This window comes from Lampetra planeri, chromosome 61 (assembly GCF_965212315.1).
Source record: "Lampetra planeri chromosome 61, kcLamPlan1.2.h2, whole genome shotgun sequence".
Classification (NCBI taxonomy): domain Eukaryota; kingdom Metazoa; phylum Chordata; class Hyperoartia; order Petromyzontiformes; family Petromyzontidae; genus Lampetra; species Lampetra planeri.
In genome coordinates this window covers 3,396,104-3,416,242 of record NC_136167.1, presented here as the reverse complement: position 1 = coordinate 3,416,242, position 20,139 = coordinate 3,396,104, and the positions used below count along the sequence as shown (strand labels likewise).

The 20,139-nt window shown below is 51.6% G+C and overlaps 1 protein-coding gene across 1 annotated transcript; it reads left to right on the top strand.

Annotated features, from left to right (window-relative positions):
* Positions 1-8,101: 8,101 nt before the first annotated feature.
* PPIL3 (peptidylprolyl isomerase like 3) lies at positions 8,102-14,166 on the top strand. Its single transcript, XM_078619044.1, has 6 exons — positions 8,102-8,225; positions 11,641-11,715; positions 11,835-11,928; positions 12,517-12,584; positions 12,857-12,975; positions 13,682-14,166. Exons 1-6 carry the CDS (start codon positions 8,223-8,225, stop codon positions 13,806-13,808), a joined length of 486 nt encoding a protein of 161 aa, XP_078475170.1. The 5' UTR covers positions 8,102-8,222; the 3' UTR covers positions 13,809-14,166.
* Positions 14,167-20,139: the final 5,973 nt, after the last annotated feature.

The window sequence follows — 20,139 nt, the reverse complement described above, 5'->3', positions numbered from 1 at the left end:
ATCGGCGACTATTGTTTCCGAATTGATTTATAACATTCTTCCCATTCAAAGCCGTCCTTTGCTTCCCGTTGATGTTCCGTGCTATGCTGCTAACGGGGGCTCACTGGGCATAATTGGACAAATCCGCGCACAAATTTGTATTGGGGATATTAAATTATCTGGCCCAATATTGGTCTCCTCCTCGCTGGCGGTTCCGTGCCTGCTGGGGACGGATTTCTTGGCCAAAATGCCGATTCGTATCCTGGTCGATCAAGGTTGCATTGAGCTTCCGTCGGGCCGACGTGTTTCGTTCCTGCCATCCCCCTCTACGGGTCGGACGGCGTTTGCAACAGTACCGGCACTGGTTGCAAGGACAGTACGCGTACCGCCGGGAGCCCAGATGCTCGTGCCTCTTAGGCTACGTCGACCATTTGCTAAGGGGATTGGGGACCAGGGGGTTCTGCTAGGACCATCTAGGGTCGGGGTTAGCGGACCTGACTTATTACCGGCCCAGACCATTGTGAGAGGGGACGGGGACCCTTTCATCGCGGTCCTTAATGTGGGGTCGCGTACGGCGGTGGTTCCTCAAGGGACCGTGCTTGCGCACGCAACGCCGGTGCCCTGTGAGGAACCCGTCATTAATCACGTAACCACTGCTCCTCCACCGCGACCACATACGGACGGGGATGAAGGGTGGCTCGATGCGCTTTGTGCGGGATCGTCGGACCTGTCCGACTCACAGCATGAAAAACTTAGAATCCTTCTGCGCGAGTTTTCCGACGTTTTCAGTCAAAACAAATATGATTTGGGCTGTACTAATTTGCTGCGACACCATATTGACACGGGTGACAGCGCGCCAATACGCCAGAATCCTTTTCGGTTGAGTCCCGCCGAAAAGGAACATGTCAAATCGGCCGTTGATGACATGTTAGCCGCCGATATCATTTCTCCTTCTACCAGCCCTTGGGGTGCGCCGATTGTCTTAGTTAAAAAACATGACGGCTCGTTGCGCTTTTGCGTCGATTTTCGTCGGCTGAACAAAATTTCTGCTGCCGACGCATACCCGCTCCCTCGGATGGACGAATCGCTTGACGCCTTGGCGGGGGCGCGATTCTTTTCCACATTGGATTTGCTTTCGGGATTCTGGCAGCTCCCTCTGGATGACGAACCTAAAACTGCTTTCTGTACACCGCACGGCCTTTTTCAATTCAACCGGTTGCCGATGGGGCTCCACTCAGCGCCGGCAACTTTCCAGCGATTGATGGAATTGGTCTTGGCTGGGTTGCAATGGGATTCATGTTTGATTTATTTGGACGACGTTATCGTCTTCAGTAAAACATTCGACGAACATCTCCAGAGGTTGCGGGCAGTTTTTCTCAAAATGCGGGCTGCTAATTTGAAATTCAAACACCAGAAATTGCATTTGTTATGCGAATCAGTGCGGTATTTGGGACATATCGTCGGACGCTCAGGTATTGCTACCGATCCCGCCAAAACGCAATGTGTCAGCTCCTGCCCGACTCCCACCTCTGTGGGTGAGGTCAGGAGTTTTGTTGGATTCGCGTCATACTACCGACGGTTTGTCGCTAATTTTGCGACGATTGCAAAACCCTTACATGCTTTGACATCGAAGGGGGTCCGGTTTCACTGGGGACAGGAGGAGGAGGCTGCTTTTCGATCCCTCCGGGACGCTCTGGTGAGAGCTCCGCCATTGATTTATCCGGACTTTACTAAACCATTTTTGCTCGATACGGACGCGAGCAACACGGGAATTGGGGGCGTGCTTTCGCAGGTAGTTGACGGCGTGGAACGTGTGGTAGCGTACGGCAGTCGGGTGTTGTCTCCGGCGGAACAAAGATACTGTGTCACCCGTCGGGAACTATTGGCAATTGTTAACATCATTTAACAGTATCGCCCATATCTGTACGGTCGTCATTTCACCGTCCACACAGATCATGCGGCACTACAGTACGCCCTGCGAGTTCAACAGCCATCGGGGCAATTGTCTCGATGGTTGGAGATTCTCCAGGACTTCGATTTTGAAACCACGTATCGTAAGGGCATTCGCCACACGAATGCGGACGCTCTGTCACAGCTGCCAACCACCTCCGAATGCGCGTGCCTCCTTGAGTCGGGGCGTTGCAAGCCTCCGAATGACATGTCTGATCCGGTTTTGGTGGCTGCCGCTGACGCGCCTTCAATGATGGGTCCGATTGAACAACAGGGAAAGGATTCCTTGCTGGGGTTGCCTGTTGCTGAATGGGGGCGCCTCCAGATGGAGGACACCTCCCTCCTCGCTTTGCGCCGTCGCATCGCGGGAGCCGGTCGGGGGGGGGGGGGGGATGTCGACTCGTGGGGGTTGGTTCAGGGTCTGTTGATGCATTGGGACGGGAGATCCCGCCGACACCGGCTGGTAGTGCCTTCGGTTTTGAGGGGTAGAGTGGTGTGGGCTGCGCATGAGCGTCTCCTCCACCTGGGATCTCAAAAGACCCTTGCCATGCTGCAGCTGGATTTTTCTTGGCCGGGCATGACAAGGGATGTCGGGGATCTGTTAGGGTCATGTCCTCAGTGCGCGCAACGGAAACCACCAGCGCGGGGGTCTAACCCACCATTGCAATCTATCAAAGTTTCCAGGGTGAACGAGCTTGTTGCGCTTGATATTCTAGGTCCATTCCCCGCTATGCCCAGGGGAAATAGATACTTATTGACCGGGGTTGAATATTTTATGCGCTGGCCTATGGCCTGGCCCCTCGCCAACCAGTCGGCAGCAGCCATCGCGGAGACCTTTGTCCAGGGATACGTCCTCGACTAAGGTGCTCCGGAGCGGCTGCTGACCGACCAGGGTAGAAATTTTTCGGGTAAACTTCTCCACGAAGTCTGCGAGCTCCTGGGAACGAAAAAAATTCGTACCTCCCCATACCATCCGCAAACTGACGGGATGGTGGAGCGTCTGCATCGGACTATCACGTCCATGCTGTCCCAACAGGTCTCTGACTCACAGACCGATTGGGACCTTCAGATTCAGGGGGTGTTGGCGGCATACAGAATGGCTCCCCATGCGGCGACGGGATTTTCGCCCTTCTTCCTAATGTACGGCCGCGAGCCTAACCCACCTGTTCCGACACAGCCGCAGATCTCCACGCCGCGGGGTAAATCTAAATTGGCCGAACATGTTAAATTCAATATCGAGAAATTGACAGAGGCACGGGAGGCGGCTATGCAGAATTCGGACCGCCGCCAGAAGGCTAATGAGAGACTCCGGCTGGGTCGGGCGCATGTACTTCAGTGGAAACCAGGTGACAGGGCGTGGTTGCACTGTCTCCAAGTACCACTGGCAACCTCCTCTAAGCTGGTGCGGCCGTGGCGGGGTCCTGTGGAAGTGGTGCAGGTTTTGCGGCCACAGTGTGTGCGTATCAAATGGGGGAAGCGTCGGTGGTTCGTGCACCCCTCCAGATTGAAACCGTTCGTTGCGGTCCGTGTTCCCACTTCACACACGCATGGCCAAACATGTGAGGGGTCCGCCGACTCCCGGGGTCCGGCTTCACTGCTCTCGCCTAACTTGCCGTCAACTGTTCCGCCTCCAGGTGCACCGGGAGTGACGGGCTCACGCCCGCCAACCCCTCCTGGGGATGTCGGGGGTCACTCAGCAGCACAGAATGACTCCCTCGAAACCGGACTGTTGACACCTACCATTGCACCAACCGGGGTTGCCCCGTGTGACGGGCCTGCTGCAAGAACGCGCGCAAAAATGCGCAGACTTTTGTGAGATCCTCAAAATTGTATATATGTTGGTTTCCTGAGATTTGTATATGTGTTGTTTTTTTCCTGAAAATTGTATATATGTTGTTTTTACGGGATTCGGTATTTATTCGGGGGGGGGGGGGGGTGCGTCGGGTTGTTTTATCTTCCTGTTGTTATTGTTCTTGTTGTTGTTATTGTTGTTAAAAATTTGTGAGGCACACACGGGTTCAAGGGGGGGATACATCTTTATTGTTATTTTGTTGCAGCCGGGACGGCTGCGAGCTGTACAGGGGGGGGTGATGTAGGGGTGTTACGGAGGGGCTGTTATACAATGGTATCAGACGGTAAACAAACACAGTGGGCGTGGCTATGTCGGTGCACAGGGGGGTGCTCACAGCGACGTCCGCACCGGGCAGCCTGGGGGGCTGACTCGGAGCTGGGATCCCCCGGGGCCCCACCCCTCAGGGGGGAGTTGGTATATAAGGGGGTGAGCCGGAGGGCTCGAGGCAGAATGTATGAAGCTTAACCAGTGAAGAAGGAAGATCTGCCAGATAGAGCCCTGGACTCCCCTGGATCGCCGCCCTTGTCAGGGCCGACCAGGACCGAGCCAGTGGCGTGGCCCCGAGAGCCAGAGCCGGTGCTCTTGTCAGAGCTGGTCTGGGGACTCCGGGCGCCGTAAGCCCAGTTGGCCAGTGCTGGGCTAGCTAGCCTCCCCTAGGCCGATAGTGGAGGACCGAGAGGTAGGCTAGGGGTAGCCTAGAGTGTGTCTCCCCAGTTAGACGGGTGAAGGGGCCGACACCCCTTCCAGTGTTGTATGTCCCGGTCTGTATTGCGCCTTGTACGGAATAAATAAGTGTGCCTCCAACCCCGGCGTCCAAGTCCTCCTGAACGTTATTACACAGGTAACGAGCTGAGATTAGGAGCACACTCTTAAAGAGAGTGCTCCTAATCTCAGCTTGTTACCTGTATAAAAGACACCTGTTCACAGAAGCAATCAATCAATCAGATTCCAAACTCTCCACCATGGCCAAGACCAAAGAGCTCTCCAAGGATGTCAGGAACAAGATTGTAGATCTACACAAGGCTGGAATGGGCTACAAGACCATCGCCAAGCAGCTTGGTGAGAAGGTGACAACAGTTGGTGCGATTATTCGCAAATGGAAGAAACAAAAAATAACTGTCAATCTCCCTCGGCCTGGGGCTCCATGCAAGATCTCACCTCGTGGAGTTGCAATGATCATGAGAACGGTGAGGAATTAGCCCAGAACTACACGGGAGGATCTTGTCAATGATCTCGTCAATGATCTCAAGGCAGATGGAACCATAGTCACCAAGAAAACAGTTGGTAACACACTATGCCGTGAATGACTGAAATCCTGCAGCGCCCGCAAGGTCCCCCTGCTCAAGAAAGCACATATACATGCCCGTCTGAAGTTTGCCAATGAACATCTGAATGATTCAGAGGACAACTGGGTGATAGTGTTGTGGTCAGATGAGACCAAAATGGAACTCTTTGGCATCAACTCAACTCGCCGTGATTGGAGGAGGAGGAATGCTGCCTATGACCCCAAGAACACCATCCCCACCTTCAAACATGGAGGTGGAAACATTATGCTTTGGGGTGTTTTTTCTGCTAAGGGGACAGGACAACTTCACCGCATCAAAGGGACGATGGATGGGGCCATGTACCGTCAAATCTTGGGTGAAAGCCTCCTTCCCTCAGCCAGGGCATTGAAAATGGATCGTGGATGGGTATTCCAGCATTACACTGACCCAAAACACAAGGCCAAGGCAAAAAAGGAGTGGCTCAAGAAGAAGCACATTAAGGTCCTGGAGTGGCTTAGCCAGTCTCCAGACCTTAATCCCATAGAACATCTGTGGAGGGAGCTGAAGGTTCGAGTTGCTAAACGTAAGCCTCGAAACCTTAATGACTTGAAGATCTGCAAAGAGGAGTGGGACAACATCCCTCCTGAGATGTGTGCAAACCTGGTGGCCAACTGCAAGAAACGTCTGACCACTGTGATTGCCAACAAGGGTTTTTCCATCAAGTACTAAGTCATGTTTTGCAGAGGGGTCAAATACTTATTTCCCTCATTAAAATGCAAATCAATTATAACATTTTTGATATGCGTTTTTCTGGATTTTGTTGTTGTTATTCTGTCTCTCACTGTTCAAATAAACCTACCATTAAAATTATAGACTGATAATTTTTTTGTCAGTGGGCAAATGTACAAAATCAGCATGGGATAAAATACTTTTTTTCCCTCACTGTATGTGATGCCCGTTCGTAAGTCAAACACTTCGTAAGTCGGAACACAACAATATACTGTATTTAAATTCCCATATGGTAAGTGTTATGAAATCTGTTACAGTGCAACGCATAAATAAGAAGTAATATTGTACAATTGCACGTAACACTCTAACATACTCTAAGTAAATAAAACGTAAAATTAAGCAATATAAATAGAGCAACCCTTTGGTAAAAATGATAAAAATAAAACATAATAAAATAATTATCACGACGTTTCGGCCACAACGCAAGTAGCCGTCCTCAGGTGGTGACTTTACCGAAAGAACCAAGAAGATGAATCCCTGCAGTCACGAAAGCTTTAAATCGAAATTTAACCCTTTGGTTCTTTCGGTAAAGTCACATAGAAAGAAAATGTATCATCAGGTAGAACTAAATTTGAGAAAGAGACAAAACACAGACACGGAGACACACAGACAGACACACAAGCAGAGAGAGACAACACAGAGACACACAGAGAGAGAGACAACACAGAGACACACACAGAGAGACACACAACATAGACACAGAGAGAGAGACAACACAGAGACACAGAGAGACACACAACATAGACACAGAGGTCATGACCTGACACGGGTAAACCGTATGGGTTGACAGGTATGCAGTTTACGATCAGTGAGTTTAAAAATGTAATTTATGTTGTTGTAGGTTACCATATGGATTTAAATTGTATCGTAGTTACAGTATTTTTCTATTGCAAGATTAAAATGTGATTATTCACCAATGACTCTCTCACGTACGAAATAATTTCACACATCTATAAATCATCTCACGTGGGACATTGCCCACGCGTATCCCCACCAGGGGAGGTCCGTACGTACCCACCAGGGGGTGAGAACCACTCACTGATTTAGACCAATCGGTCAAATGAACCTTATGGTGGGACCCCGGGCTCCCGAATAAACGGAAGTCAAAATCGTAATTAGTTAATTCATATTTTTTTTGGTCGATTCCGTCCCACCGCGCACACAAATGCCGCGACCCACGTGGCGCGGATCGTTGTGTTGCCGTGTCGAGGGCGAATGCGCAGAAGAAACAAAACGTTGAAACTTTGATGAGCGCACCGTGTAGAGCTCGTCGAGAGGAATAGATCGTCGTGTCGTTCGCCTTCGACAGACATAACATGACGTCGCAACGCAGTTGATGCGAGAGCCGGGGGCTTATGGGACCCCGGGGTCCCGCCATAAGGTTCATTTTGATGTCATACACCTCCACGGTGACGCGTTCTCTCTCGCACCAAACACAACCCCAAATGAGCCTCGCCATGCCCACTCACCCCACGGTGGCTAGGCGATGTTAACTCCCTCGCCTGGTCTACAGGAGGCCGTGGGTTCGATCCCGACCCTGACGTCTACTGCTGTAATATTTGGAGTTCGAGTGTCTCTCTTCATCACGGTGGCTAGGAGATGTTAACTACCTCGCCTGGTTTACAGGGGTCGTGGGTTCGATTCCGACTCTGACGATGCCTGCTGCTGTGTATTTGGAGTTTGCGGTGTCTCTCTCCTCGTGGTCGCGTGGATTTTTTTTCTCCGGGTCCTGCGGTGTTTCCCCCTCCACATTTTTCATGAACGTCACGCGCTTAAACCATTTGCTTGCTGGACAATTCCACGTGGTGGTGATGATGATAAGCCACCCACTTCGTTGATATATTATTTGCGACAGCGCAGCGAGGTCGCTTCTGAAACAAAAGAGATACGCAGCTCAGTGAGGGACTTTGCCTGGTAAAACAAACGTAAAAGAAACGAGTTTAAACTTAAAATATTTTAAAATATATATATTTTAAGTTGAAAAGGCTCTGGGGTGGTGTGGGGGTGGTGGGGGAGGTGGGGTAGGGGGTGGGAGGGTGGGGGAGGTGGGGTAGGGGGTGGGAGGGTGGGGGAGGTGGGGTAGGGGGTGGGAGGGTGGGGGAGGTGGGGTAGGGGGTGGGAGGGTGGGGGAGGTGGGGTAGGGGGTGGGAGGGTGGGGGAGGTGGGGTAGGGGGTGGGAGGGTGGGGGAGGTGGGGTAGGGGGTGGGAGGGTGGGGGAGGTGGGGTAGGGGGTGGGAGGGTGGGGGAGGGTGGGGGTGGTGGGGTAGGGGGTGGTGGGGTACAGCCACGAACAATCTGGAGGTTTTCGCACCACACGCGTCTAATAAACCCTCTGAGTTGGCAAGGGGCTTCTGCCGCAGGCTGCTCAGCTTCCGATCGCTCGCGACATGGTGAGTCCTCGCAGGCCGCCACATCGCTAACACACAAACAAATACACAAACACTCACACACAAACACTCACAAACACTCACACACAAACACAACAACAACAACAACCGCCGTTCGCCACTAAGTGGCGGTGACGTCAGCACGACGCTTGTGCCAGGCCATGTGCACCTTGCGCTGTTCGGTGTGGATCACGTGCACGTGTGTGTCAGTGTGTCGTGGGTGTTCACGGCTCGGCAAGTGAAGTTGGCGGTGTGGGGCCTCTTGAGTTGGGCCCGTTTTGGATGCGGGGGGGGGAGCGGTGGTACAGCGATTAGCGCGCTGCGCTACGAACCTGGCCACCCGAGTTCGATTCCCGCGCACGGCCACGAACACCCAGTAACTATTATCTGAACCGGGCCTGGGCATCCCCTAGGTCGACTCAGCCTCAAATGAGTCGTATCTGGTGCGGTGCGTAAAAAAACCCATCGCCGCTGGGGAGACAAAGACGGCCGGGCGTGGTGATGGCCACCCACCCCCTCTCTAGGTTGCTGCTCGCCAACAGCGACTTGCCCCAACAGTCTGTTGAGGCTTATACCGGGGGGATCTTTGATGATCTTTGTGTGGTGCGGTGCGTTTTGTGTGGTGGTGTTCGCTGTGTGATGGTGTTCACTGTGTGATGTGTGATGGTGTTCGCTGTGTGTGATGGTGTTCGCTGTGTGTGTGATGGTGTTCGCTGTGTGTGTGTGTGATGGTGTTTGCTGTGTGTGTGTGATGGTGTTTGCTGTGTGTGTGTGATGGTGTTTGCTGTGTGTGTGTGTGATGGTGTTTGCTGTGTGTGTGTGATGGTGTTTGCTGTGTGTGTGTGTGATGGTGTTTGCTGTGTGTGTGTGTGATGGTGTTCGCTGTGTGTGTGTGAGATGGTGTTCGCTGTGTGTGTGTGTGATGGTGTTCGCTGTGTGTGTGTGTGATGGTGCTTGCTGTGTGGTGTGGGTAATGGTGTTCGCTGTGTGTGTGTGATGGTGCTCAAAATGTCCCCCCCCCTCCCAATATATTGCTATAAAAAAAGAATTGCTATGCTATGTAAATAAAAATTACAATTTGCTAAACCTTTGCCACAATATCTGGACTTGCCTTCATATAAATCAATGCGTAGATTTCTGTTTATATGATTGGGGTTATGGTTGTACTTTATTAATCCCTAATCTCTGCCATTACATACAAAGAAACAAGAAATGGTAAAAAAGTAAAAACAGAGCAATGTAATACAATACACTATTAGACATTATTGTTAAAAAAAGTATCCCATGTGTTAGTGAATTTTTTCATATTTTAGGCAGGAAATTCGTTTTCAAATGTAGATATTTTTCTGGGTTGGGACCCCCAGACCCCCTGGAAGATTTGGTCCCCCCCAATGTTGACTCCATGGCTACGGCCTTGGGCCAAAGTAACGTCAAGGGGCATTTTGTTGTTGGGAAAGCCGCAAATGCGCGTTCGTCCGAGATGGTGGTTACCTTAAGTAATAAAAGTAAATCCCGTCACGGCGTAGCGGGCACTTCGAGAGCCGCAGATTTGTTGCATCCTGGGCCTGGCGGGTTGTTACAGTGCGTGCGAATAGAGTTATAAACCAGGGGCCCTCCCCTAGGTCGACTCGGCCTTTAAACGAGTTCCCAGCGCGAACTGTGCGAACGTCAATGGCGGAGAGACAAAGGCGGTCGGGCGTGGTGATGCTGGCCGCCCCATCACCGCTCGTAGGTGCTGTCCTGACGCTTCCCCTAAATCCCACCCCACAGATCTCAACCCTAGCCCGGCTGACGATTCATATCAGGCCATTGTGCTAAATGTGTGGTGAATAATTGTCAGGCGTAATACGCCGTCACCACTACTGGTTATATTTAGCGGGTCCGTCCTGTACCAAGTAGGACTGTTGGGTCAGGCACTCTGGGGGGCGGTTAGGAACCGGAGGTGGACACCCCAGGCCCCCAGTGGGGGCTCTAAGGGATTGCGCAACAATCTAGGTCCCTCCAGAAGGTTCCAGAGAGTGGGCGTGGCCATGGGCGGAGTGACCCTGGGAGCCCCGTAAAAGTCGGACCCCCCAGAGCGGCTCTGGCAGTCGGCGTCAAGCCGAAGACCGAAGAGCTCGCCTGAAGACTAGGATCCTGAAGATCCCCGGCCCCGAAGGCCTTATCAGGGCTGGGTCTGAGTGGGCCAGTGGTCGAGACCCGGGGACCTTGGCTGGGTTGGGTCAGCCTCCCCTAGGTCCCCTTAGCCGGAGGGCTAAGATTAGGTGGTCCCAGTGACTAGGGCACGTTAGCCCGGAGGCTGTACCTCCTTGGGTCATCGGGTGTAAGGGGCCGTTACCCCTTCGTGTTAGGGGCCTCGTGTGTGACCGTTATCTATATATAAAAGGGAAATTTGTGAATGTGTGTGTCTGTTCGAAATGTTTAGCATACTTCCCGATATGCAACAAACTTGAAATTTGGCATGTGGGTAGCTTCCAGACTGTACACAATGCAAGAAGTATAGAAATAGACTTTTGTATTTTGGGGGGGGGGGGGGCGCAATAATGGGTATATTTTGCATGCCAAGTGAGCGGTGACGTCACATCTGTGATGTCACCCGCATGCGGCAGCGTCACGCAGTGTGCCTGCTGACGTCACGCATCCCCACCCTCCGTGTAGGCCGTGCATTAATCCAAGACAAGAATCCAAGTCTCGGGCGAAGCCGGGTAGTCAAGTTAGTTGTTAAATAAAAACCTGTTGCCTGCTAAGAAGACTCCGTCTCCATACAACCCGCTACAAATACAACTGCGTGTCCCGGTCCCCTTGTCCCCCATCTCCCTGTCTCTTCCACTTGTCTCCCTCCCGCGTGTCTGTGCCTGCCCATGGGTGGCGCTGGCCACGCACCCACTCGTGTGTCGGTGCCGACCTTCCTTCATAGGTGCCACTCGCCAATAGCAACTTGCCCCAACAGTCTGTTACAGGCTATACGGGGGATCTTTGTCTTTGTCCGTGTCCCCCCCTCCCTATGCCCCCCGTGTGTCCCCCTGTGCCTGTCCGTGTTTCCCTCCGTGTGTCTCCCCGTTTCTTTGCAGTTAACATTTCGCCACGGTGGTTAGGAGATGTTAACTACCTCGCCCGGTGTACATCAGGTTGTGGGTTCGATCCCGACCCTGACGCCTGCTGTATATTTGGAGTTTGCGTGTCTCTCTCTCCGTGGTGTTGATTTTTCTCCGGGTCCTCCGGTTTTCCACCTCGACATTTAGAATCGACATCACGAGTGTTTTACATTTCCACGTGATGATGATATCAGACACTTTTTTTAGCTCTTGACAAAGAGCTTCTGACAAAGAGCTACACAACTCAGTGGTAAAATAAAATAAAAAAAATGGTTTAGTTTTAATATTGCTCCCCTCCACGTGTCCACCCCGCATGTCTCCAGGCTGTGACTCTACACACGGATCTGGGGGATCTGAAGCTGGAGCTCTTCTGTGAGCAGGCGCCACGTGCGTGCGAGGTACGGGGTGACTCGGGGTGTACATAGCGTGTGCATGGCGTCTACACAGCGTGTCTCCAGTTCGCCGTCTCCCCTCGTGTCTCCATTGCGCTGTCTCCCCCCCCCCACCCCGTGAGCAGAACTTCCTGGCGTTGTGTGCCAGCGACTACTACAATGGCTGCATCTTCCACCGCAACATCAAGGGCTTCATGGTGCAGACCGGAGACCCCACAGGTTCAGTCTGTTTTCTTGTCACGCCGTTTAGGCTTTTTACAACACGAATTGGATATAACGCGATGAATACATATTAAGGAACACGTTTTTTGCGTACAACGCGGATGTGAATTGGATGTATATAACATATTTTTTAATATTACTCATTTTTAAAGGACATTTACAATATTAAGGGAGGAAACAAGGTTGTTCCAAAACGCCGGTGCTGCATCGGCAAAGGATTTGTTTTTACCTACTCCAATTCTCGTTCTTGGGATAGTTAAAAGGCAATCTGATGGACGCCCTTGGTTTGACAATGGGGTTAATGAATTGACTAAGTATAGTGCAGAGTAACCAATACGGATTTTATGGATGAACAAGCCTCAATGTGGATGTCTTCTTGCATCAAGTGGCGTGAGATTGGATTTTAAGTTGAGGTGGCAATGGTGGATCCTGTACGGTACATCCAGTGCGATGTCTGTTTCGGTGGGCGCGTGGTGACACAATGGCGTGAGCGTGCTTGGGGCAAATGCCGAGGGGGTGAAAGATCAAACGTCTAATGAGGAGAGCCTGGAGCCTGGGTCTAACTCGTACACTGCACCTCTACAGGAACCGGGAAAGGAGGAAACAGCATCTGGGGGCGCAAGTTCGATGATGAATTCAACGAACACCTCAAGGTGACGATGCCGTGTGTTTGTGTGACGACACAGTGTATGATGACGCAGTGCGTGTGATGACGCTGTGTTATAACGCAATGTGTGTGTGATGATGCTGTGTTATGATGCAATGTGTGTGTGATGATGCAGTGTGATGGCGCAGTGTGATGACACTGTGAGCACGCAGTGCGTGCGATGATGCTATATGATGACGCAGTGTGTAATGACGTCTGTGTGTGTGTGTAATGACGTCTGTTTGTGTGTGTGATGACGCCGTGCGTGCGTGGGGGCAGCACAACGTGCGGGGCGTGGTGACGATGGCCAACAGTGGCCCCAACACCAATTCCAGTCAGTTCTTCATCACCTACGCCAAGCAGCCGCACCTCGACATGAAGTACACCATCTTCGGCAAGTGAGTGTCACCGCATCGACACTCCTCCACGGCCGCTGCGGTTTTGCCAGGCTAGGTGCACTTGGAGGCGTGTCGAAGGCTTTCCCCGGCATGGATGTGTGTGTCTCTGTGTTTGTGGGGAGCGGTTAGCACGCTGCGCTACGAGCCCAGCCCACCCGAGTTCGATTCCTGCTCACGGCCAACACCGGTGACGATTATCTGAACTGGTCATGGGCCTCCCCTTGGTCGACTCGGCCTCAAATGAGTACCTGGTGCGGTGTGTAAACATCACCACTGGGAAGACAAAGGCGGCTGAGCGTGGTGCTGCCCACCCACCCCCTCGTGTGCCATGCTGGCCTTCATAGGTGCTCGCTAACAGCACTTGCCCCAACATTCTGGTCAGGGTATACGGGGGGGGGGCGGTCTTTGTCTTTTTTGTCTCTGTGTTAGTGTGTATGTGTACGTATATCTTGTGCACCTCCATGTTTCTCTGTCTTTGTGTGTGTATCTGCATCTTGAGTGTCTATTTCTCTCTTTGTCTTGGTTGTGTGTGTACGTGTCTCTGTCCGTGATGGTCTGGAGACTGGACGAGTTGGTGTCTCTGTGTCTCCCATGTCCCTGTGTTCCCATGTCCCCCATGTTTCGCACGTCCCCCACGGCCCCCATGTCCCTGTTTCTCCATGTGTCTCCATGTGTCCATGTCCCCTTGTCCCCCTGTCCCCCGAAGGGTGATAGACGGTCTGGACACTTTGGATGAGCTGGAGAAGATCTCTGTCCATGAGAAGACATTTCGGCCGCTCACAGACGTCCGGCTCAAAAGCGTGCGCATCCACGCCAACCCCCTCGCTCCGTGACCGCCACGTCACAACCGCCTCGCAGCCACCGCCACCACCACCGCCACCACCGCATCCACTCCAACCCCCTCGGTCCGTCACTCCGTGCTGGTTGACGAGCAATAAAGATCATGACACACAATCAGGAGGGGATGGGTTTGAATCCCTGGGCAGGGTTAACTCTGCTCAGCATCATCATCAGCAGCAGGAAATATCAGCAGCGGTATCATTATCAGAAGCAATATCATCATCATCATCATCAGCAGCAGCAGCAGCCGCAATCTTGTGTCTTCATTGAAAGTAAATGTCTCACCCAGTGTCTCGATGTAACCCACAGCGTGATTGTTCAATGTAAATAAATTCCAATATTCACTCAAAACGTGGAACTCATCTTATTACGTCACAAGAGGGGGTAATTGAACCACCGCTGGTGAAAATACATTTTGGGATGAGAGGACTTGGAGCTCAGTAGCACGGTGTGTATCGTCAACCCCCCGTCCCCTGTGACTGACACAGGTGTGGGAAGGCCTCCATCCAGCAGTGGATTGACGAGAGGGATGTAAATAATGACGGTAAAAGCTCTTGTCCGTCATCCATGGGGAATGGAAGGTGTCTGGGAATCAAATTTGCCGGTTATCTGATAGTTATACTGAGGGTTCACCAACTTTTCCAAGCACGTAAAACTTTGCAAGAAAGAAACATCAGCCTACATTTTAACGATGTAAGAAATAATCTTTTACAGAGGTACTCGCCAGTCAGTTGTAGAACATTATAAGTTGATTGTATAGAAGCGGTAAAACCGTTTAGAGTATCCTACGGTGGTGAGATTTTAAATACCTTGCCTGGTATGTACCATGTCGTCGGCTCGATCCTGACCCTGGTACCTGTATATTTGGAGTTTGCATGTTCTCCCCGTGGTCGTGTAGATTTTTCTAAGGGTCCGTTTTTTTCCTCCACATTTCGAAACATGCATTTATTTGGCTGATATGAATTTCCATGTGATGACAAGCCACTTTGTTCAACTATCGTTTGTGGCCGGGTCGCTTCTTAAAAAGAGCTACTCATCTCAATGGCCCTTTCCTGCTCAGTAAAAATTGTTTCGTTTTAGTACAGTACTGTATGTACATACTGCCGCTAGTGCCACCTGAAGCTCCCGTTCACAGCGGATCTACGAAAAGCACACGGCAAGATGCTGGATGGCTGTCGGAACTTTTCCGGATATGGTGAAGGAAGATTTTGTGTTGTTGTTTATGGATTTGGAGGGGCGTCAATGGGCTGCGGGGCGTCCTGGGATCCCCCGGGGCCCCGCCCCTCGGTTGGGAGGTGTATAAAAGGCAGACCTCTACAGGCTCGGGACCAATTGAAGACAGAAGCTGAAGAGCAGCGAGATAGGACCCTGAGACCCCTAGCCCTGCTGTCCTCATCAGGGCCGGGACTCTGTGCGACTCAGTGGTGAGACCCTGGGAACCTCTGGCCCGACGTCCTTGTGAGGACCGGGTCCAGTGGGTCAGTGGTCGGAACTCGCACCCTGGCTCGGGCGAGTTAGAATAGCCTCCCCCTAGGCACCCGTAGCCGGAGGACCATGAGTGTAGTCCTGTGTTAGGGCACGTTAGCCCCGAGGCATTACCTCCCCAGACAGTGGTGTAGGAGGACCCTGAGTGTAGTTCTGTGTTAGGGCACGTTAGCCCGGAGGCATTACCTCCCCAGACAGTGGTGTAGGAGGACCCTGAGTGTAGTTCTGTGTTAGGGCACGTTAGCCTCGAGGCAGTGCCTCCCCAGACAGTGGTGTAGGAGGACCCTGAGTGTCGTCCTGTGTTAGGGCACGTCAGCCTCGAGGCAGTACCTCCCCAGACAGTGGTGTAGGAGGACCCTGAGTGTAGTTCTGTGTTAGGGCACGTTAGCCCGGAGGCATTACCTCCCCAGACAGTGGTGTAGGAGGACCCTGAGTGTCGTCCTGTGTTAGGGCACGTCAGCCTCGAGGCAGTACCTCCCCAGACAGTGGTGTAGGAGGACCCTGAGTGTAGTTCTGTGTTAGGGCACGTTAGCCTCGAGGCAGTGCCTCCCCAGACAGTGGTGTAGGAGGACCCTGAGTGTCGTCCTGTGTTAGGGCACGTCAGCCTCGAGGCAGTACCTCCCCAGACAGTGGTGTAGGAGGACCCTGAGTGTCGTCCTGTGTTAGGGCACGTCAGCCTCGAGGCAGTACCTCCCCAGACAGTGGTGTAGGAGGACCCTGAGTGTAGTCCTGTGTTAGGGCACGTTAGCCCGGAGGCAGTGCCTCCCCAGACAGTGGTGTAGGAGGACCCTGAGTGTCGTCCTGTGTCAGGGGGAGTCAGCCTCGAGGCAGTGCCTCCCCAGACAGTGGTGTAGGAGGACCCTGAGTGTCGTCCTGTGTCAGGGGGAGTCAGCCTCGAGGCAGTACCTCCCCAGACAGTGGTGTAGGAGGACCGTAGCCCTGAGTGTTCTGGGACTGCACTGCCGAGCGTGGTGTTAATAAATAGTGTTGCCTCCGAGAACCGTCTCCGACGTCTCCCGAATCCACAACACTACAAATTGATGCCGGTTAATTGAGCATTCCAGATGGTAAAGTGCCGGAGAAAATACATTTTGCCGTATTACGTTGCTGTGTGTGAGAGTGCGTGTCAATGTGTGGGTAGCGGTGGCGGAGAGCCATGCAGCGCTGCATGAATGAGTGGTGGTCGTGGATTGCTGAGGAGATGGAATCTGCCTCGGTCGCCCACGATCACAAATCACTTTAATTTCACCAAAAAAGTAACTATTTTCTGTCCGTCTGCTACAGCAGAGGTGTAGGAAATTCCAACAAGACCTACATCTGCTTTATTGACCTGGTCAAGGCCTATGATACCATCAGTAGGTCTGGGCTGTGGGTTGTTCTTTGTGCTTTCGGAGTCACTTACCCTCTGCTCACAATCATTAAGGACCTTAATGATGGTGGGCACGCCCGGGTAAAGCTACTTGGCCGGGAGTTGGAGACAAATAAAAATAGGTTTTACCCTAGATTTGAAGCTTTCGTGACTGCAGGAATCCATACTCTTTGGTTCTTTCGGTAAAGTCACGTAGGTATAAAATAAAATAAATCACGATGTTTCGATTGCAACACAAGCAATCATCATCAGGTGGGAAAACCACAGCTGTGGAATCCCTGCAGTCACGAAAGCTGTGAATCGAAATTTAATCTTTTGTTGTAGTTTGTGCCTCTTGTTTTCTTACCATTTTATGATTTGTCTGGTTACCCCCCCCCCCCTTTTGACCTTTGACTGGCTGCTTTCGATCACCATGTTTATGTTTTTGTTTGCATCCCCCCCCCCTGCTTTCGTGGTGTTGCTATCTCAAGGGTAGACACCTTCCCTTTATGCGTATTTTATTGCTATCATGTGCTGTGTCAAATTGTTGGAAGACAAAGGTGGCCGGGAGGCTCTGATTCCATGGAATACATATTATCTGGTCTTAAATGTCGATGTATTTGGTCTTGTGTGTTTGACCTATTTTCCTTGTATCTCTTTTGAGCTACCCTAGGTCTAATACCTCATCATTATTAATTGGTTTATGTTTAACCAAGATTCTAGATGTATCATAATTTTTACCACAGGGTATTCTGAGGGTTTTGCTAAGCTTTGTTCTCAGTCTGTGTCGCCAGGGATCGGTGCTTTATTCTCGAGTTATATTTTGATATCCTGAGGTTGGAGATATAAGTCTTGAGTTAAGCTTTCGTGATTGCCGGAATTCATATTCCTTGGTTCTTTTGGTAAAGTCACGTACATAGAAAGATACAATAAGAAACAATATATGAGGTGAATAAGGGTGAAATAAAATAAGTAATAATAAAAGCCACTAATGTAGACTGCAGTCTATAATGTCGACTTATTCTTGTCGCTAAGTTTCGAACTTTTACCGTTAAAGAAAACTCCAGTTGTAATGTCCGTTTGCCCCTGGTCTGTGTCAGGAAATGTTTGTGAAACTGTCCAAAACGTCCGTGGTGGTATGACCGATGGTCCCCCGTTTCGTGGAGATTTCCCAGATCGTCGTTAACCTCCCTTTGCCCCCGAGTTTATTATTTAATGGCTCTTCATGGCCTCCTCCCTCGAGTTGCTTTTAATGCGGAAAGGCAGCTGGGTGTGAGGGGTGGGGTGTGCCTCACCCTTTCATGCCCCATGTTCACCCCAATCGATTATTATAAAAATATATATTGGCAGAATTATTCTTAATATACATTTTTGAAAAGCCTATATATATACACAACATTTCACAGATGGGATCAGATCACTAAGTTTATGTACTGTGTTGAATAGAACCTGGATCTTGTGTTTGTTCATGATTTTGGAAATCTTTTTGGTGACCCCTGCTATGTATGGCAAGGTGATGGTTTTGATTGGGTCCTCAGATGATAGCTTTACGGATTGTGTAGTCCGAATATCCATTAATCTTGAGGGCTTGGTGTATGTGCTCCAGTTCACTGGCTAGGTGGTGATGTTCGGAAATACAACGAGCTCTATGGTGAAGAGTTTTGATGAGGGAATTCTTCTGGGCTGGATGGTGGTAGCATGTTGACTGTTGTGTTAGCCGACTCTCTGGGTTGTATTGCATTATATTTCTAAGTTTTCTATGTTTGTTTTCTCATTCATTCGTACCTGATGATGGTTGCTTGTGTTGCAATCGACAGATATCCTATTATTATGACTTTACCGTAAGAACCACAGATATACTCATAGAGTCTGTCAGAGCAAAACCCAACACTTAGCAACACAGTGCCTTCGCTTCTGCAAGACTCAACACTGTCTGGTTGTTTACGACGACCACCTCCCGGAGTTTGCCGTTGCAAGACTGACTTTCAAGATTTTGGGTGCTGTTTTTTAGGATTTGTAGCTCATGTGGTTAATTACCTAGGCCACATTATGGCCCAACATTCTCCTCTCATCTTTGCACACGTGGTGCATTCAGCGGGTCAGCCTGAGTTAACTTCTGGTTCTGGCTCCGCAGACATCTCGGCGCCTTATGTCATAACCCATGTAAACTTCCCTCCACCGGAAGGTCATCTTGCGATTTGTGTGGTCAGTTTTTAGTGGACCTTTTGATATGGCAGCCTGGATATCCTGAGCCAGTGATTGTCACCTCGGCCATACTTCCCCCCTTCCTACAGAGGTCATCTCAAGGCTTGTGGATGCAGATTTTCTTAATTGCCCCTTAGTGTGGTGCGTGTCTGTAGCCTTGTTTATTGTGAAACAGCCTCCCCCCCGCCCCCTCTTTAGGTCGGCTCACCCTTAAAATGAATTCCTGCTGCGGCATGCAATGACAGCCACTGGGACGACAAATACGATTGGGCAGGCTCTAGTTATACCCCTGGCATACTGACAGGCGGCTCGCAAGGAGGAAGCCTCTGGCCCGCCACGTGGCCGCTGGCGTTCTGGAGGCGCGAGACGTGGTCCCGTTTTCTGACTCCACAAACTGACCACGAGCTCTCTTCCGCTTTCCCTTATATCCCCTGACCTACGTCACCAAGCCCCGCCTACAGCCACGCCCCCTCACGATCCTTCGAGATGGTTACTCCCCAGAGCCGTTAAGCTCCGCCCATAACTTCGGCTCATCCCTTTGATTGGGTGATGGCCCAGGCGGCGGAGCCTATCGCACTGATCGGCGATCGGCGGTGAACTCTCGTATTACACATGTGTAGTGACATAAGAAGGGAGGGGCTGCTGGGGGCTCTGGGTTCCCGGGCGGGTCCAGATGCTTAAGCCTCTGGGCGCCAGGCGCTGGGTTCCCAGGGGGTCCAGACACTTAAGCCTCTGGGCGCCAGGCGTTGGGTTCCCAGGCGCTTAAGCCTTTTGGCGCCGCCAACGGGGGGGGGCTGTGTGTGCTCTGTGGGATGTCTGGTGGCGCACACGGCCCCACCCCTCGTTGGACTAGGCATAAAAAGGGGAGCTCCCTAGACGATCGGGGCCAGTTGTAACTCAAGACCCAAGACCCACGACCAGCCATCTGAAGACCCTGGGATGTTGTGAGAGCGAGTGGTGGGACTCTGGAACTCCCGACTCTACGACCTTGTGAGGGCGAGTTCCAGAGCATAGCCAGAGTAGAGTATCTAGGCTGTGTACCTAGGCTGTGTACCTAGGCTGTAACAGAGTATCAGGACTGTTGGAGTGTTGCGTTGTAATAAAGAAGTTACCTCTACAAGTGTCTCCGGAACCTGCTACATTTGGCGTCAGAAGTGGCAATGGAGACAAGAAGTAAGCCACGTACCTTCAGTCCTGATGGCGATGTTGAAGAGCAAGCGGCGACGGGGCAGCCAACTCGGGCCGACAACGACGCCGCACCGCCGGCTGAGCAGTCGTCCACCACA

Excerpts from the sequence above, each read along its gene's own strand:
- PPIL3 (XM_078619044.1), top strand. Across the intron at positions 11,716-11,834 it reads AGGCGCCACGTGCGTGCGAG|AACTTCCTGGCGTTGTGTGC; the intron begins GTACGGGGTGAC and ends CCCCGTGAGCAG. Across the intron at positions 12,585-12,856 it reads AATTCAACGAACACCTCAAG|CACAACGTGCGGGGCGTGGT; the intron begins GTGACGATGCCG and ends GCGTGGGGGCAG.